Source organism: Phalaenopsis equestris, unplaced genomic scaffold (assembly GCF_001263595.1).
Source record: "Phalaenopsis equestris unplaced genomic scaffold, ASM126359v1 Scaffold209544, whole genome shotgun sequence".
Lineage (NCBI taxonomy): Eukaryota > Viridiplantae > Streptophyta > Magnoliopsida > Asparagales > Orchidaceae > Phalaenopsis > Phalaenopsis equestris.
The window spans coordinates 223,352-239,990 of NW_018228702.1; the positions used below are offsets into that span (position 1 = coordinate 223,352).

The window sequence follows — 16,639 nt, forward strand, 5'->3', positions numbered from 1 at the left end:
GTAATGGATTAAACTCATTTTGGGCAACGTATCTGGGACCAATTGGATGTTTATTTATACATCGTTTTATTAGCAGTGCATCTAATGACTTTTCTTCAGCTAATTCTTCTTTTGATTCCTTTTGTGATGAGCAATGATGAGAAAACTATATGTAATATAATTAACATAATATGAGAGGCATGAAAAAAATATTTACAAACAAAAAATACTCCAGAAGTCATGAAGCGGCTCAAAATAACATCAAAGCAGCGCAAAACTAGAGCAACAATTTTGACTTGATATCGCCAAAAACCTATAAAGGCTTCAGGAAATGGCACAAATGTCATTGAAATTTAATCTAAAACAAAACTATAGGAGGCCGGTTGGGTATATGGTAACAGCAATCCAAAAAATTAACTGATAATTTGCTTTTTGATATCAGCAATCACTACCAAAATTAGCAGCATATACATAATGAAGCAAATTGCTGATTATAACATCAAAGTGTAAGCGGTTAGAACTGCACAAAATACCAGACTGAAGGTCAAAACTTTGAGAGGCCTCACTTGTCTCTTAGTTTCTTTGAGGACTTCGGTGTGGGGTTTGGTGATTCTTTGAAAGCAGATGGGCAGAGATTATTTACAGAGCAGATGTTGCATTTCGGCCTGAGAGGAGTGCACACAGTTTGTCCAAACCCAACCTGAACCAAATCACAAATTATGAGGAAATAATTCTTACCGGAATGCCCGAATTCCTTTGCATTCAGAAATGAAAACTGAAGCATCACATTTGAAGATATTTTCAATAGCAATTAGGACATTTATCTCTATCTCTAAATAAGACGCAATGGAGAAAAAGGATTCATGTAGCCAACCCCACGTAGTGGGATTAAGGCTTTGTTGTTGTTGTATCTCTCTCTCTCTCTCTCTTATATGTGTGTGTGTACATATAAAATTATAATTTAAAATTTTAATATCATGCAAAAAATTCAGCACACATTCAGATAATAAAAAGAAACACGAGGTGACACCAGGTATCCCTACGTGGAAAAGCCCGAAGAGAAAAAACTATGGAGCCCAGCCCAAGTGAAATTATCCAATATAAGTTTATGAGTATAAAAATAGACTCTTGTCCTGCAACTAGGAAAGGGTTACATAATTTCTCCAAGTACATGTTCTTATACATGAGTACATGTTCTTATACATGAGTATTTGTCGCACAACGATCGAAAGCATCTACTTTTAAAAAATATTGCCAGTCTTTGACACATCGTGTTCGGGGTATGTTCATTAAATAGTATTTAGAATACTATGTTTCTCCATGTGTGTGTGTGTGTATGTACATATAAAATTATAATTTAAAATTTTAATATCATGCAAAAAATTCAGCACACATTCAGATAATAAAAAGAAACACGATGTGACACTAGGTATCTATACGTGGAAAAGCCCGAAGAGAAAAAACTATGGGGCCCAGCCCAAGTGAAATTATCCAATATAAGTTTATGAGTATAAAAATAGACTCTTGTACTACAACTAGGAAAGGGTTACAGAATTTCTCCAAGTACATGTTCTTATACATGAGTATTTGTCGCACAACGATCGAAAGCATCTACTTTTAGAAAATATTGGCCAGTCTTTAACACATCGTGTTCGGGGTATGTTCATTAAATAGTATTTAGAATACTATGTTTCTCCATGTGTGTGTGTGTGTATGTACATATAAAATTATAATTTAAAATTTTAATATCATGCAAAAAATTCAGCACACATTCAGATAATAAAAAGAAACACGATGTGACACTAGGTATCTATACGTGGAAAAGCCCGAAGAGAAAAAACTATGGGGCCCAGCCCAAGTGAAATTATCCAATATAAGTTTATGAGTATAAAAATAGACTCTTGTACTACAACTAGGAAAGGGTTACAGAATTTCTCCAAGTACATGTTCTTATACATGAGTATTTGTCGCACAACGATCGAAAGCATCTACTTTTAGAAAATATTGGCCAGTCTTTAACACATCGTGTTCGGGGTATGTTCATTAAATAGTATTTAGAATACTATGTTTCTCTATATGTGTGTGTGTGTGTGTGTGTACATATAAAATTATAATTTAAAATTTTAATATCATACAAAAAATTCAGCACACATTCAGATAATAAAAAGAAACACGAGGTGACACCAGGTGTCTGTACGTGGAAAAGCCCGAAGAGAAAAAACAATGGGGCCCACCCAAGTGAAATTATCCAATATAAGTTTACGAGTATAAAAATAGACTCTTGTCCTGCAACTAAAAAAGGGTTACAGAATTACTCCAATTACATGTTCTTATACATGAGTATTTGTTGCACAGCGATCGAAAACATCTATTGTTAGAAAATATTGGCCAATCTTTGACACATCGTGTTCGGGGTATGTTCATTACATAGTATTTAGAATACTATGTTTCTCCATATGCAAGAAACTCCGTCACTCAATAGAGTACTTCATTACTCTACAATGTAGGGCGTTACTCCGCAATGTAGGCTGTTAATCTGCAATGCCCACCAATGTTGGCGAGCAAGGGGCGGTTGGCAGTGATCGACGGATGCCAATAAGCGATGGTCGACAGCTACGGAGATCGGGAGTTGTCGTCGGATCTTCAGTCCAAAACTGCACTGGAAATGTGATCCTTCTTATTCATCCAAAACTGCACTAAAAAAACTCTTATGATTAAGGGGAATCTATGAGCTGTTTGATTAGGTGCTTGCAGTGGCTATTTGTCGGAAAACAAAAATTTCCCTCATCTAGGGCGTATAAATAGATCCCCTCTATTCACTTGCGGCATATGAAGGGACGTCAGGACAGCCGAGTCAGGCCACAGTAGGCAGTTTGCGCATTGTCATGCAACGCAACCACTCTGGGTTGAGCCCTACGTTCGTGGGATCAAACGACAGACAATGGGCCAAGTCAGTGATCTGAATCATGAATCGCACCGCGTGACATTGGGATCGCATGCTTCGTGCATGAAAATGCATGGAACCACAAGGTTGTGGTGAATCGTATGGGGCACACAATTTCACAAAATCAAATAGTTGGCACCTTTGAATCTAAAATCTTTTGGATTTCGGAGTCATTTTTTACCATTTTGATCCTATAAATAGGTCAAAAAAAAAGAGAGGGCTTCCCCTCTGAAGTGTTTAGAGTCCTTTGGACTGATGTTGTGTCTCCTTTTGTGCTGGCATAGTGTAAACCCTTCCTTTGGCCGGTTATGTCTCCTACGCTAGCGTTACGCAACCCCTTGAGATCCTCTAGTCAATTGTTTTATCTCCTTCATGTTGGTGTAACCCAACTCCAATAAATTTTTTGTTTAGTTGTTGAGCTTCCTTCACGCTAGTGTAGCACAACTTTCAAAATTCCTTTAGTCAGTTATTGGGCTTCATTCGCACTAATGTAGTGCAATCCCCAGAGTTCTTTTTGTCAGTTGTTTCGCCATAACCTGTGCTCTTGGAGGAGAGTTTTCACATTTTGAGATGTCGATGTCCGAGGAATCTCATCCCCACAAAAATCAAAGAAAATACCAAAATCTTCATAAGACAATATCGACACTCACTAAAGATGAGTTGGTCCTTTCATCAAAGGCATGGAAGACCAAGTTTGTGGATATCTACAACTCAAGTTCATATAAATATTATTATTAGGAAACCAATTAGCAAAGTGTATGACTGAATTATCCTCAATGGTGATTTTCCTCTCTCCGCAAAGCCTAGATCTGATAAATACTTGAGAAGAGCTGAGTGAGACATGAGCTAACTTTGATCAGAGTGCGAGAATTTGTTGGTTTTTCAAGCGGAAGTATTGGCTCTTGAAGAGGAAAATATAAAGTTGTGGGCCCAACGTGTAGGAGAAACCTATCAAAATTTCTGTAAAAGGATTCATATGATACACAACTGAATTGTAACTGACCCGAAGGACATACCTCCCAAACAGGTGTCTAAAGATTTTTCTTCTTGATCAGAAAGGAGAAGCTGAAAGTTACTTGTTGTAACTTTTATGCCAAAGCATTTATCTTTGTAGTTTTTCACTTGTTTGATGTGAAATTTGTACATAATGATTGTGTTTATCTGTACAGCTCTCTTTTCCGCTTGACGTAAGTTTTACACATTATGATAGTGTATTTGTTAATATCTCTATGTGATTGTTCAATGTAGCTTTTTACACTTTTTAAATATCTATTTTTTTCTTTATATCATAGCACATTCTTGGATTGCAAAGTGAGTTGAGAGTTACCAATTTATTTTTGGAGTCACATATGAGGTTATTTTTACCCAACTTCCGAGCAAGTGATGCCCCATCTCATGGGCTAGCGTACAATTGTTGATTCTTTATAACTCGCCGCCAAAGAAGACAAAAATATCATTAGTCTCGATGAGAGAGATCCAATATATTCAAACTGAAGTATTGCCCCTAGTAGAAACATAATCACATCGAACTCTCGAGTTTTATACCTCCTGAGGTTCTTAGGACAATATTTAGCTTCTTAAATCCGTAATCAAAGTTAGCACATGCATTTTGCATAAAGAAAAATTATATAACTTCTGAGATCTGTGCATTCAAAAGTTTTAGAATATATTTATATCCTCTGGGACTTATAGTCTTTAGAGGTTTCAAGTATCCATGTACTTTCTAAGGCTTATAGCCCTCTAAGATTTTTTTTAATATATATGTATCTTCTGACGTTTATAACCTACTGAGGCTTTTTAATAAACTTGTACATTCTGAGACTTATAAAATTTTGAAGTTTTTAATGTACTAGTACCTTCTGAAGCTTATAATTTTTTGAAATTTTTTAGTATGACTATACCTTTTAAAACTTATAGCCTACTGAGATTTTTTAGTGTAACTATACCTTTTAAAACTTATAGCCTTGATGTATCGAACATTCAATTTATTTCTCTGAATGATATTTTGTATAGTCAAAATGACAATATTGTGATAGGTCTCTTTAAACACTTAAGGTATTTAAAATTTTGAATCTCTATTAAAATATTACTTCCAGATGAGTTCAGTAGAGTATGTTTGGATGTCTAAGATAGATAGTATTTTTTTCCCTATTAGCTTTGTGCACTTCTCCAAGAGTGTGCTTGTTTCAAGGAAGATTGTTCAAATTGTCTTTGATGTGCATGAATAGCTTTATCGTTAGTGGTCTGAGCCTCAACACAATAGATAAGGTTGGTGTAGGAGTGAACAATCTCTTGCAATAATGATAAGTAGAAGGGCCTAGGTCATAAACCTTCTAGGAAAATGCCACTTAACAACTCTGGATCCACATCTGGAATTTGATGAGTCTCAGTAGAGAATCTTTGAAAATATTCTTTAAGAGATTCTCCTTCATTTTGACAAATTCCAGAAAGATGAGAACTCATTGATAATTCTTTGATTTGCTATAAACTGCTCCACAAAGAGTTTGAAAAGTTCATTGAAACTACGAATAGTTCCTCTTGGGAGTGAATAAAACCAAGTACGCACCTAACCTTTAAGGGTGATAGGAAAAATTTGACAAAAGAGTACATCAACAACACAATATATATGCATGACAGTTCTATAGTGATCAATATCCTCATAGGGGCTAGATGTCTCATGGTAAGAGTTGCTTGGAAGCTTAAATCTTACTGGAATGGGGTATTAGAAGATTATATCTGCCAAAGAAAAATAGTCCAAAGAGCTACAACAAGCAAGAAAGTTATTCCTCTTAAAATAAGTTTTCTTGCACCATACATCGTTGCTCGTCATGAACTACACAATGTGGCTGAGCAAAGTTCTCCAAGAGCTTTGGAAGACTGCAAATTGGTCTTGTTGCATGAGATGGATGCGTGAAATTAACAATATTTAAGAAATCAGCTTCTTATCCTAGCTGAAGAATAGCACTAATATGAGGATGGACTACTAGCGCAGCACTGTTTATATCGGCATCTACGATTAGTGGTTGATCTTAGGGTAGAAGAACCTCACCTCCTTGCTCCACTGCTGGTTATCGAGCTTCATGTAGGAGCTAAAGAATCTCAGCTTGAGATTCCTCTATTCATCGCATGTGGACTTCAAGGGGCAAAAAAGATATCTTTACCAGCAGGGTGATGTTTATCATTGGCAAACGGACCAAAGACCTCAAGCTCTGCACTTCGAGCCTAGGCCCTAGAATGACGGGTGTTAGAGTGAGGAGCATGTGTACTGCGCTTGTTAGCCTTCAAAGGATAAACTTCTTTCACTGGGACTTTGTTTCCCATAGACGGTGACAAACTGTTGCATGACAGTAAACTCACAACGGTAGAGTAATAATTTAATATCTCAATTTTGTATGTGGAAAAGCCTAGAGAGGAAAAATTCACAAAGCCTAATCCATTTAAAATAATTCACTATAAATTTGCGAGTAAAAAAATTGACCGTTGTCCCTAGATGGGAAAGGGCTTTTCCAAGTTCAATGTTCGTATACAGAAAGATATGCTGTACAACAATTGGAAGCAATTGCTAGTAAAAGTTATCGTCAGATCTAGGGCTGTCAATTTAGCCGTTGTTTGCGAACAGCTTGTGTTCAGCTCGTTAAACAGCTCGTGTTTGGCTCGTTCGTTAAGCCTAACGAGCCGAACAAGAACAATTTTTGAAGCTCGAAATGTAAACGAACAGTACACGAACAAACGTTTGTTCGCTCGTGTTCAACTCGAATTAGCTCAAAAATAAATAAATAATAAACATTTATATATATATATATATATATATATGGAGGCCGGTTCCCTTGGTGCTCTGCTAGGGTTTCTGCGGAATGGATGACTGCAGCTTTTGTTGGGGTGTGTTCTCTGCATTTCTTAGCTCCTTCCATTTGGTTTTTGAGTGCCGGTGGCTGGTAGTTCTTTTGAGTTTGGTGATTTTTTTGTTTTCCTTTTTCCCGGGCAAAGTTAAGTTTGAATTTTTACTGTTCAATCGGTTTGGTAACTTGGCTGTGAAGTGTTGTTGAGTCATTCCTAATGGCAGAGTCTAATGCTTTGGATTTGAACACTAATATACATTGGGCTAAAGCAACCTTTGCCGACATTGTTGGCAAGGACTTTGAGACTATTAAAAATTTCGATGAACTTTTTTTTCGTCAATCATATCAAACCTATTAGTAGAAAATGTGGCAAACTTGTCATTTTCTACTCTGAGGATGATCTCCATGGGCTCTCAGATGAGTGCAAATTTACATTGATTGGAAAGTTTCAGCTGGGACATCCAAAAATGGAAGCCAAGTTCTTTGAAAGCTTGAAGTTGCTTGCTGGATGGCAGACATGTTTTAATCAGTTTAACCCGGGAAGAAGACTATGCAAGATTGTTCTCTAAGCAGATTTTACAAATTGAAGGGGTCTCTATGAAACTTCTGAAGTGGTCACCAAATTTTTACCCTAATAAAGAACTCCCGATAGTCACCATATGGTTTAAACTTCCTGGCTTAAAGCTGCATTTCTTCAATCATAAGGTTCTCTTTAATATAGGCAAAGCTTTGGGTAGGCCTTTGAAATTGGAAGCTCCTACTTTTAGTCTGTCTAGACCTTTTGTAGCTAGAATACTGATAGAAAGAGATATCACTCCTCATGCTGTGGAGGAGATATGGCTTGGGACTGAACACAATGGCTATTGGCAAAGGATTATAGCTAAACAAAGACCCTATTATTGTCATCATTGCAAAATGTTTGGGCATACTGATGACAGATGTTTCAGGCTGCACCCAACTCTAAGGAAAGGGAATGAAGTTCCCAGGGAGTCTGAGAGATTGGTGAACCCTACTGAGAGTGGGCAAAATGAGGTCAGGAATGCAGATATAGCTATGCAAGATAACAAGCATGTTGATCTTGGGGCTGGTACTTCCACCCCTATTTTGGAGGGGGTGGGGTTGAAGGGAATTCTTAATATTGATTCTGGGGTCGAGCTGCTTGTTTCTACTCAATGAGTTGCTGATTTGGAACCTGTAAGGGTTGGGGATAGGGAGGCTGGTACTAGTCAGGTTCTATCTGTGCAGCCTGAGCTTTTGCTTCAGGATCCTGTTGGGGAGCCTATTGGTGGTTTCTCACTTGATGATAACTTAATTCATCATATGAATGTTTCTTTGGAGGAGGATTGGCATTTTCAGAAGTCTAAAAAGAAGAAGAAAGGATTACAGGAATTAAGGAATCTTTTAGTTGGAGATCAGCCTGGGGTGGAGGCTGCTTTTAATCAAGGTCAATTGGATTCTCTGGTCAGAACTAGGAGGGGGAAATCCACTTCCTTGGGATGATGAAGTTTTGGATTATTACCATCTTGGAACCTATGGTTTCCCAACATCCTCAAAGAATTTTAAAAAAGTTTCATGGTTTCCAGTTTTTTTCTAATCTTAATAATAAGATTTGGCTTCTCTATAGGAAGGAAATTCACTGTTCTGTGATTGGAGATAATGCTCAGTTTCTTCATTTGAGTTTTACTCTCGGCAATAGTTTGGCCAAGCTACATTTATCTATGCTAAAAGTTCTAATTTGGCTAGACAGGAACTATGAAGTCATATTGGTGATATTAGCAGATCTGTGAGCTCTTTCTGGTTAGTGGGAGGGGACTTTAATTGCCTTTCTTCTTCTTCTAAGAAACTGGGTGGTAGGCCCCCTGATTTGAATATGACTCACAGTTTTAATGATAACATTCAGTCAGCTGGTTTATTTGACTTGGGTTTCAATGGTCCAAAATACACTTGGAGGAGAGGTAGTTTGTGGGAAAGATTGGACAGAATCCTGGTGAATGTTGTATGGCTCCAGGAATTCCTCCATACTTTTGTTCATCACCTCCTTATGACTTGTTTTGATTATAGACCCCTTCTCATTACTATGTCTGCTTCACCCTCCAAAAGTAAATCTTACTTCAGATATCTTAATATGTGGTCTTCACATAAGGATTTTCTTCATTAGGTGTCTTTGGTTTGGAAAGACTGTTTTCAACAGAATCCTTGGATCAAGCTTTGGCTGCTTCATAAGAAATTGGGCAAACACTTTTCCCAATGAAATTGGAAGGTTTTTGGTGACATAAATGTAAGGGTTCAGGAAGCTGAAATAATTGTGGCTCTGATAGAAAATCAGTTGGAAACTAATCATGAAGTTGGTGCAGATCCCTTAGTGGCAAATGAAGAGTTAATGAATGCCATTGCTTTGCAGGAGGAGTTCTATGCCCAAAAAGCTGCTAAGATTAAATTATGTGAGGGAGACAGAAATTCAAAGTACTACCATGCTTGTATTAATTATAGTAGGAAATGTAACACAATGCATAAGATTATGGATCCTAATGACAATTGGCTAACTTCTGCTGAGTCAATAGCCTCCAGTGCTGTGAATTATTTCCAAGAGATTCACTCAACCTCAAACTTGTAGAGCCCCTATTGAGAAGGATCTTCACAGTGGGGTCTTGGATTATACAAGGAGTATTGATCTTGCTTTTGTGCCAGAATAGAAGGAGATCTGGGAGGCCTTAGCAGCCATTGACAGCTCTAAAGTGGCAAGTCCTGATGGGTTCACTGCTGATTTCTACAAGAAGGCTTGGAATATTGTTAAGCATGATGTTATTGAGGCTATCCAGAGCTTCTTCAAGGGTACTGATCTCCCCACCTATTTCTCTTGCTCAACTATTACCCTGATACCCAAAGACAAGTCTAAGTCTAAATGGGAACACTTTAGACCTATAAGTCTCACTACTGTAATGTCTAAAATTATTAGCAAGGTGATAGTTGCTAGGTTTCAACCTCATCTTCCTCAGCTTATCAGTGACAATCAGTCTGCATTTGTTAAGGGCAGAAGTATCGTAGATAATGTATTGATGGCTCAGGAATTGGTTATGGATCTAGAAAAACACTGCAGAAGGGGTAATGTGATCCTTAAGTTGGATATTAAAAAAGATTATGACACTATCCATTGGGGCTCCATTGAGGAAGGACTTATGGCTAGGGGATTTTCTTCTTCTGTCATTTCTTTCATTAATAGATGGTTGTCCAACAACTATCACTCTATTTTTATTAATGGCACCTCTCATGGCTTCTTTAGTGCATCTAGAGGTATTAAACAAGGTGATACTCTATCTCCCACAATTTTTATCCTTGCCTTTGATTATTTTTCAAGGATGCTTAATCATTTGGCTTCAGGGCTCCTCACACTTTATACAGTCATAAATCTAATATGATTATTAATCACTTGGCATTTGTTGATGATGTGAATATATTCTCTAAAGCTACTAAATCTGCAGTGAAATTACTTCTTCAATGCTTAGAGCAGTTCCAATCCCGTTCTGGTATGAGGTTCAATCCCCAGAAATGCTTGCTTATTTTAGCAATAGAGTTAAAGCAGATAGTAAACACTGAATCTCTGATAGCACTGGCTTCTGCATCAACTCTCTCCCTCTTAAATACTGGGAGTTTTTTTTTATAAAAGGGAGGACTAGACAAATCCAATATGACCACATGGTAGAAAAAGTTCAGGACAAGCTGCAGTGTTGGGTGAACTCCTTTCTGTCAAATGGGGGTAGAGTTACATTATTGAGTGTTTTGCTACCCTTCCTTCTTACTTATCTCAGATGGCTGTTATGAAAAAATCTATTACATTAGAAAAACTATTCAATCGTTTTCTTTGGTCTGGTCAGAGGAAGCAATCTCACTGGGTCAGTTGGAAGAATGTATGTAGGGCAACAAAAGCTGGGGGGCTGGGTTTTAAGAGCTTTCAGCAAATCATTCATACCAATTTTTGCAAACTTTGGATCAGGTTTAGAGCTCAAGCCTCCTTATGGGCCAAATACATAACGGGTAAATATTGCAAAGAGCAGCACTTTTCTTTTGTGCAAAGGAGGTTGGGGGACTCAAAAATCTGGACTAATATGCTCAAGGTGAGAGAGGAGTCTAAAAAGCTCTTCATTTGGGAAGTGGGAGAAGGCAACCTCAGCTTCTGGTTTGATAACAGGACATTAGAGGGCAACCTTTCCTCCAATTTTCCATCTGTTGTTGAGGAATCTCTAAAAGTTGTTGATCTATGGTCTGATAATGGTTGGAAACTTCAAGCCCTTCATTCACTGGTTGATACTCCTGTGGTTAATAGTATTATGAAAATCCCTATTGATTTCCAAGAAAGACAGATTGGTAGTTAAGAAGCACCTCTCCCACACTATGTCTTCTTTCATTATGGCTAAATGCTTTCCACAGCAGGAGGTCAGCTAGGGAACAAGGATTTGGAATAGATTTCTTTCACCCTCAATGTCCTTTTTTTGCTGGAGGGTATTCCATAAACTATTACGCACTGATGATATATTGAAATTAAAAGGATTGAGGGGCCCCTCTTGGTGTGTTCTGTGCAGGAAGCATCAGGAGTCTATGCAGCATTTGTTTTTAAACTGTTCAGAGGTGCAACAGGTTTGGAGGTGCTGTTTGAACAAACTTAAGATTCCTACTTTACAGTTAAACTAGATGAATTTTTTCCAGTGTTGGCAAGAATGGCTGGACAGCAAAGCTTTTGTGGTGTCATGTATTGTGGCTTGGTTTGTTTGGATGGCTAGAAACAAAATGAAATTTGAGAATTCAAATATGGAGGTTAACAGGTTTGCTACTCACTGCCTAGCTTACATTCAGAAGCTCTCAAAATTTAGTAAATTTCCTGATATCTTGATTTCTACAGCTCAAAGGGTTCCTCAGGCTCCCAAGTTCTCTTTGATTTGTTGGCAGCACCCTCCCCCCGACTAGGTAAAGATTAATACTGATGGGAGTTTTCTTGCACCTCATGCTGATAGGGGGGGTCTTCAGAAACCATGTTGGGGGTTGCTTACTATCCTTTCACTCTCCTGTTTGGGCTAGGAATCCTTTGGAAGCAGAAGCTATGGCTATTTTCTGGGCATTTTCCTTTGCTAGAAGGTGTGGTATGGGGAAGCTTTGGGTTGAATCTGATTCCCTCAATCTTATTAACATCTTATTAACATTCTTATATTAACATTCTTAATGGTATTATGAGCAGTCAATGGAATTTGGTTTATTGGATAACTGGTATTCATATTCTGAGGAGGGGCATTAGTGTTAATTTTTCTTTATTCCTATGGAGGGGAATAGACCTGCGAATTTGTTGGCAAGATTTGGGCTTCATTCTGAAAAGTCTTTCATTAGCAGCAAGATGGTGAGGATTTAGATTTTCTTTTGAAGGGAGATTGTATGTCTCTCCCTTTTATTAGAGCTTCTATGGGTTAAGGGGAGCTTCTATGGGTTAAGGGGCTGGTTTTGTGTGTGATCGCTTTGTGTTAGGATCCACATAGTGTTTTTTTCTTTTTTGTACTTTTTGCTTTTTTTAATGAAATTTGGAGCTTTTTTAGCTCCTAAACAATATATATATATATATATATATATATATATATATAGCTTGGTTACCCCGTTGTGCGAGTATATATATATATATATACATACATACATAATAGACATTCATAAAATTAATTATTATAAAAATTTTATATTCTAACGAGTCAATTTCGAGCCGAACACGAACATTTCAAGTCGAACACAAACACACTGTTCACGAGTCATTTCGAACACGGGCCACTTTCAAACACAAGCCAATTTCGAATGAGCCGAACACGAGCATGTTTGAGCTCGCTCAGGCTCGACTCGTTTATAGCCCTAGTCGGATCTTTGCTACACTGTATTCGAGATATTTTGTTGCACAGTATGTAGAACATTGCAATTCTTTGTAGGCAAAAAACCTTCGCCACTCAATAGAATACTTCGCTATCCCACAATGTACACCACTACTCCACATGATACTTCATTAGTCCGCAATATGCGTCGTTACTCCGCAATATGCGTCGTTACTCCGCAGAGCCCACCAACGGCGGCTAACAGGGGACATCCGACGGTGATCGACGACGGCTGATGAGTGGCAATCGGCGGCTACAAAGGCTGAAAGGTCTTCAGTTCATATTAGCATTGGAAATGTGCTCCTCTTTCATCCTTCCCTCTTAAGTGATAAGAAAGAGTCTATTTATTGGCCTTTGAAGAAGGGTATTTCTGTCTTTTAGCAAATAACAACCATAACCACCCAATCAAACGACCCATGTTGGTTCCCCTTGATCATAGGTTGTTTATATATGATCTGATGGCCTTAATGACCTCAAATTCAGGTGATCTTGTGCCCATTAGATTCCTCTCATGGAGACTCGATTTGACTATAAGCACGTCAAATTTAGAGTACATTTGACTCTCCAATTAATCACTCAGAGCCTTCAAAAGTGGCTTAATGGCTTGATCCATACTTGATTAGACTCAAATTGCATTAATTTTAGTATAATTGGGTTTGTCTCATCCAGTTGATCAGTTTGATTGTAACTTTATTGAAATCGGAGTTCTAGATGATTTTAAATTTGAGCATGAATGTTTTTTGCTCAAAAAATGTCTTAAGATCCATGTCAAAAAGGACCTAACTAAGACTTTTGTTGATGATGCATCAAAATATAAATATATAGGCAAATAAATGAAAAATAAAGGGAAATTAACATACATACCACAGTTCTTATCCATTTACATATCTAACACCCAATTTTTTATATTTAACACTTAACAAACTTTGGTGTGTTAAAATCATAAACTTTGGCATGCTAAACCTATGCATAAGAAATGTGTATTTTACTTTTAGAAAGATGATGCTGGTGGCATTTTTGTATGTAAAGGTGAGTGATTAGGTGTTAGATTGTAAATACATAAGAATTTTGTGGTAAGTATGTAAATTCCCCAAACATATTTAGCAATTAAGACAAGCCCTTTCCTTATTATTGGTTTTTATGCTGTTAAATGGAATCTTAAAAAAAAACTATAGTTTAAAAAGACAATATGCAATGAGTGGGAATAATTCCGTCTACAATATTGTGAAATGAAGGTTATCGTAAGATATAAACATACCAGAAGTGGATTAATCGGATCCCATTCTTTCTTTGGAAGCCATTTCTGCAAACACACTCTTGTTTCTTCAGGAGAACGCGTTTTCTAGCAAATTAGCAAAACAGAATGAACATATTAAAGTTCTTATTACTCAAAAATGATGACATGGAGCTACTAATAAACAAGAAAGTAGTAACATACAATGCATGGTAGATTTTATATATTAATTTCAATTTTCAATATCTTTATTCTTTCAATTTTTTGGCTAGCTTCTTGTAATAATACAAAAATAAAAATAAAAAATTAGGAAGAAAAATTAATATACCGTATGATTTAACCACACAGTAAATAAAAAAAATGGGAATTTTTTTTTACTATTTAATATTTTAACCTAAAAATATACAACAGCAACAACAACAAAACCTTTATCCGATTAAGTGGGGTTGGCTAAATGAATCCTTTTTCTCCATTGCATCCTATTTAGTATTATATTTCATTTAATTCTAATAAATTAAGATCATTTTTTATACAATATGCCCAAGTCTTCCTAGGTCTACCTCTGCCTTTCTTAACATAAGGTGAATCTAAAACATCTACTATTCTAATCGGATCATCAGATGGTCTACGTTTAGAGTGACCAAACCATCTAAGACGAGTTTCTCTAATTTTGTCCGTCACTGGAGCTACACCAACCCTATCACGGATATATTCATTTTGCATTTGTCTCCAAATGTAAAGCCACTCATCCACCTAATCAATCTCATCTTGGCAACACTTCAACTTAGTTCTATGCTTCACTTTTAAAAGCCAACATTCAGCACCATAGAGCATTGCAGATCTCACCACCACTTATAAGATTTTCCTTTCAGCTTAAGCGGTACTTTTCTATCACTCAACAGGCCCGAAGCATTCATTCACTTCAACCGAATAACTCTAATTCTACTAATAAAATCCTCATCAATATCACCATCACTTTGACCAATAGACCCGATATATCTAAAGCGTGTAAGCCTTTTAATAATTTAACCTAAACATATAATTAGTTAAATCTTAAAAATTAAAAAAGGAAAAGCTCTTTTCAAATGAATTCTTTATCTTATTTAAGATAACACAAATAATTAGAAGAGTAAATCCATATATAAATTAGATTAGATATCGGATTAATAGATTGTATATGATTAGTTATATTTAAATTAAAAAATATTTTTCTCTACTGATAGAATTCAAAATCAAAATTTTGAGAACACTCCAGTTTTAAATGGACTCCTCTACTTTTATTGAGCATTAATATGGAAGATTTTCTCAATTGTACTTAATAATATGTACATAAATGGTAACAAAAAATGGAGAGAAGTGTTTAAATGAACCCCTAACTCTTTATAAGGGTCTATTTTAGTCCTAAGAGTCTATAAAAGTGCTAATTTACTCCACTCATTTAATGAGTAATAAAATAGTCCTTCATAAGCACTATTTCAATCGATATTAAAAAAAAATCTACAAGCTAATTTAGCAATTTTATAGACTCTGGGACTAAAATGGCCACATATAAATAGTTAAGGGACTATTTTAACAATTTACTATAAAAACAAAATGAGATAACCTTCGAAATAGTAAAGCACCTGCATTGTGCCCGGTTGTGATACCCATCCCAAACGATTACTGATGCGGTGCACATGAGTGTCAACACATATTCCTTGCACATTATTCCATGCAACGTTCATAACCTGTTTTAAGCTTTAAATTTTAAAAAAATAACACAAGCTAAGGAAGCAAAAGACACAAAAAACTATGAAAACTACCAGATAAGCCATTTTAGGACCAACTCCAGGAAGTGAAAGCAAGTCATCCAGAGAATTTGGAATATCCCCTCCATACTTGGCGAGACAAACTTCAGCTACTTTCTTCATGTACTTGGCTTTCCTCAAGTAAAATCCAACCTATCATAAGCCAATAACAAATGAAGAAAGATTTACATACATAACATTCAATTCTTATGTATTTACATATCTAACACCTAAACTTTAATTTTTACATACATACAACCTTACTATGCATGAAAAGGTGTATTTCACATGTTAGAAGTTAAAATGGTGGTATTTTTTATATGATATGAATGGTTTGGATTGTACACATGTATGTAAATCTATAGTAATTGGGTTTATCATTTAGATGGAAATGACTATAAAGGATGAATTCAAGAAGCTCTAGGATGATGCCTAAACTTTTCACAATCAGCCTTTAAAAAAATCACGCCATCCCTTTGTTGACAACAATGCCTAAAACATCGCAAACTAGCATGCAATCCCGTAAAACAGCATGGAAGGTAAAATGTTGTTTCAGCTTAAAATATGGATTGATCACTAAGACCCTTAGTTAAATTGATACAGCGCAAGAACAAAAAACAAGTTTAGGTTGAACCATATGAGTTTATGAAATTAAATTATATTTCTTTTAATAGGTTATTTAATTAAAATTAAGTAAATATTATCCATTTAGATAATCTTGAGTTTAAATTTCAATTAGTCATTACAATTAGATTTCAATTTGTATGGGATTAAAATTGAATTTGAGTTGTAACATTAATTCTATGAATAAAGCATGTTACATGTACTTCCCTTTATGATAGACTGAATTAAGAATTTTCTAAAAAACTATTCTACTCTCTCCTTTAACTGATGCTGCTCACTAGGAAAAGAAATTGCTCCCCAAATCCCTCCACCACCATCTTCCCTCCCACCAACCCCCC

General features: G+C 36.3%; 1 protein-coding gene across 2 annotated transcripts in view; it reads right to left on the bottom strand.

The window, feature by feature from the left end:
- Positions 1-293: 293 nt before the first annotated feature.
- LOC110036671 (endonuclease III homolog 1, chloroplastic-like) overlaps positions 294-16,639 on the bottom strand; it is a 49,398-nt gene continuing 33,052 nt past the window's right edge. For both annotated transcript variants that reach the window (XM_020741170.1, XM_020741169.1), the window contains exons 8-11: positions 15,693-15,830; positions 15,513-15,617; positions 13,915-13,998; positions 294-679 (exon numbers count right to left, since the gene is read on the bottom strand). In XM_020741170.1, the coding sequence (XP_020596829.1) occupies positions 542-679; positions 13,915-13,998; positions 15,513-15,617; positions 15,693-15,830 (465 nt within the window). In that variant the 3' untranslated portion in view covers positions 294-541. The remainder of the gene's footprint in view (positions 680-13,914; positions 13,999-15,512; positions 15,618-15,692; positions 15,831-16,639) is intronic.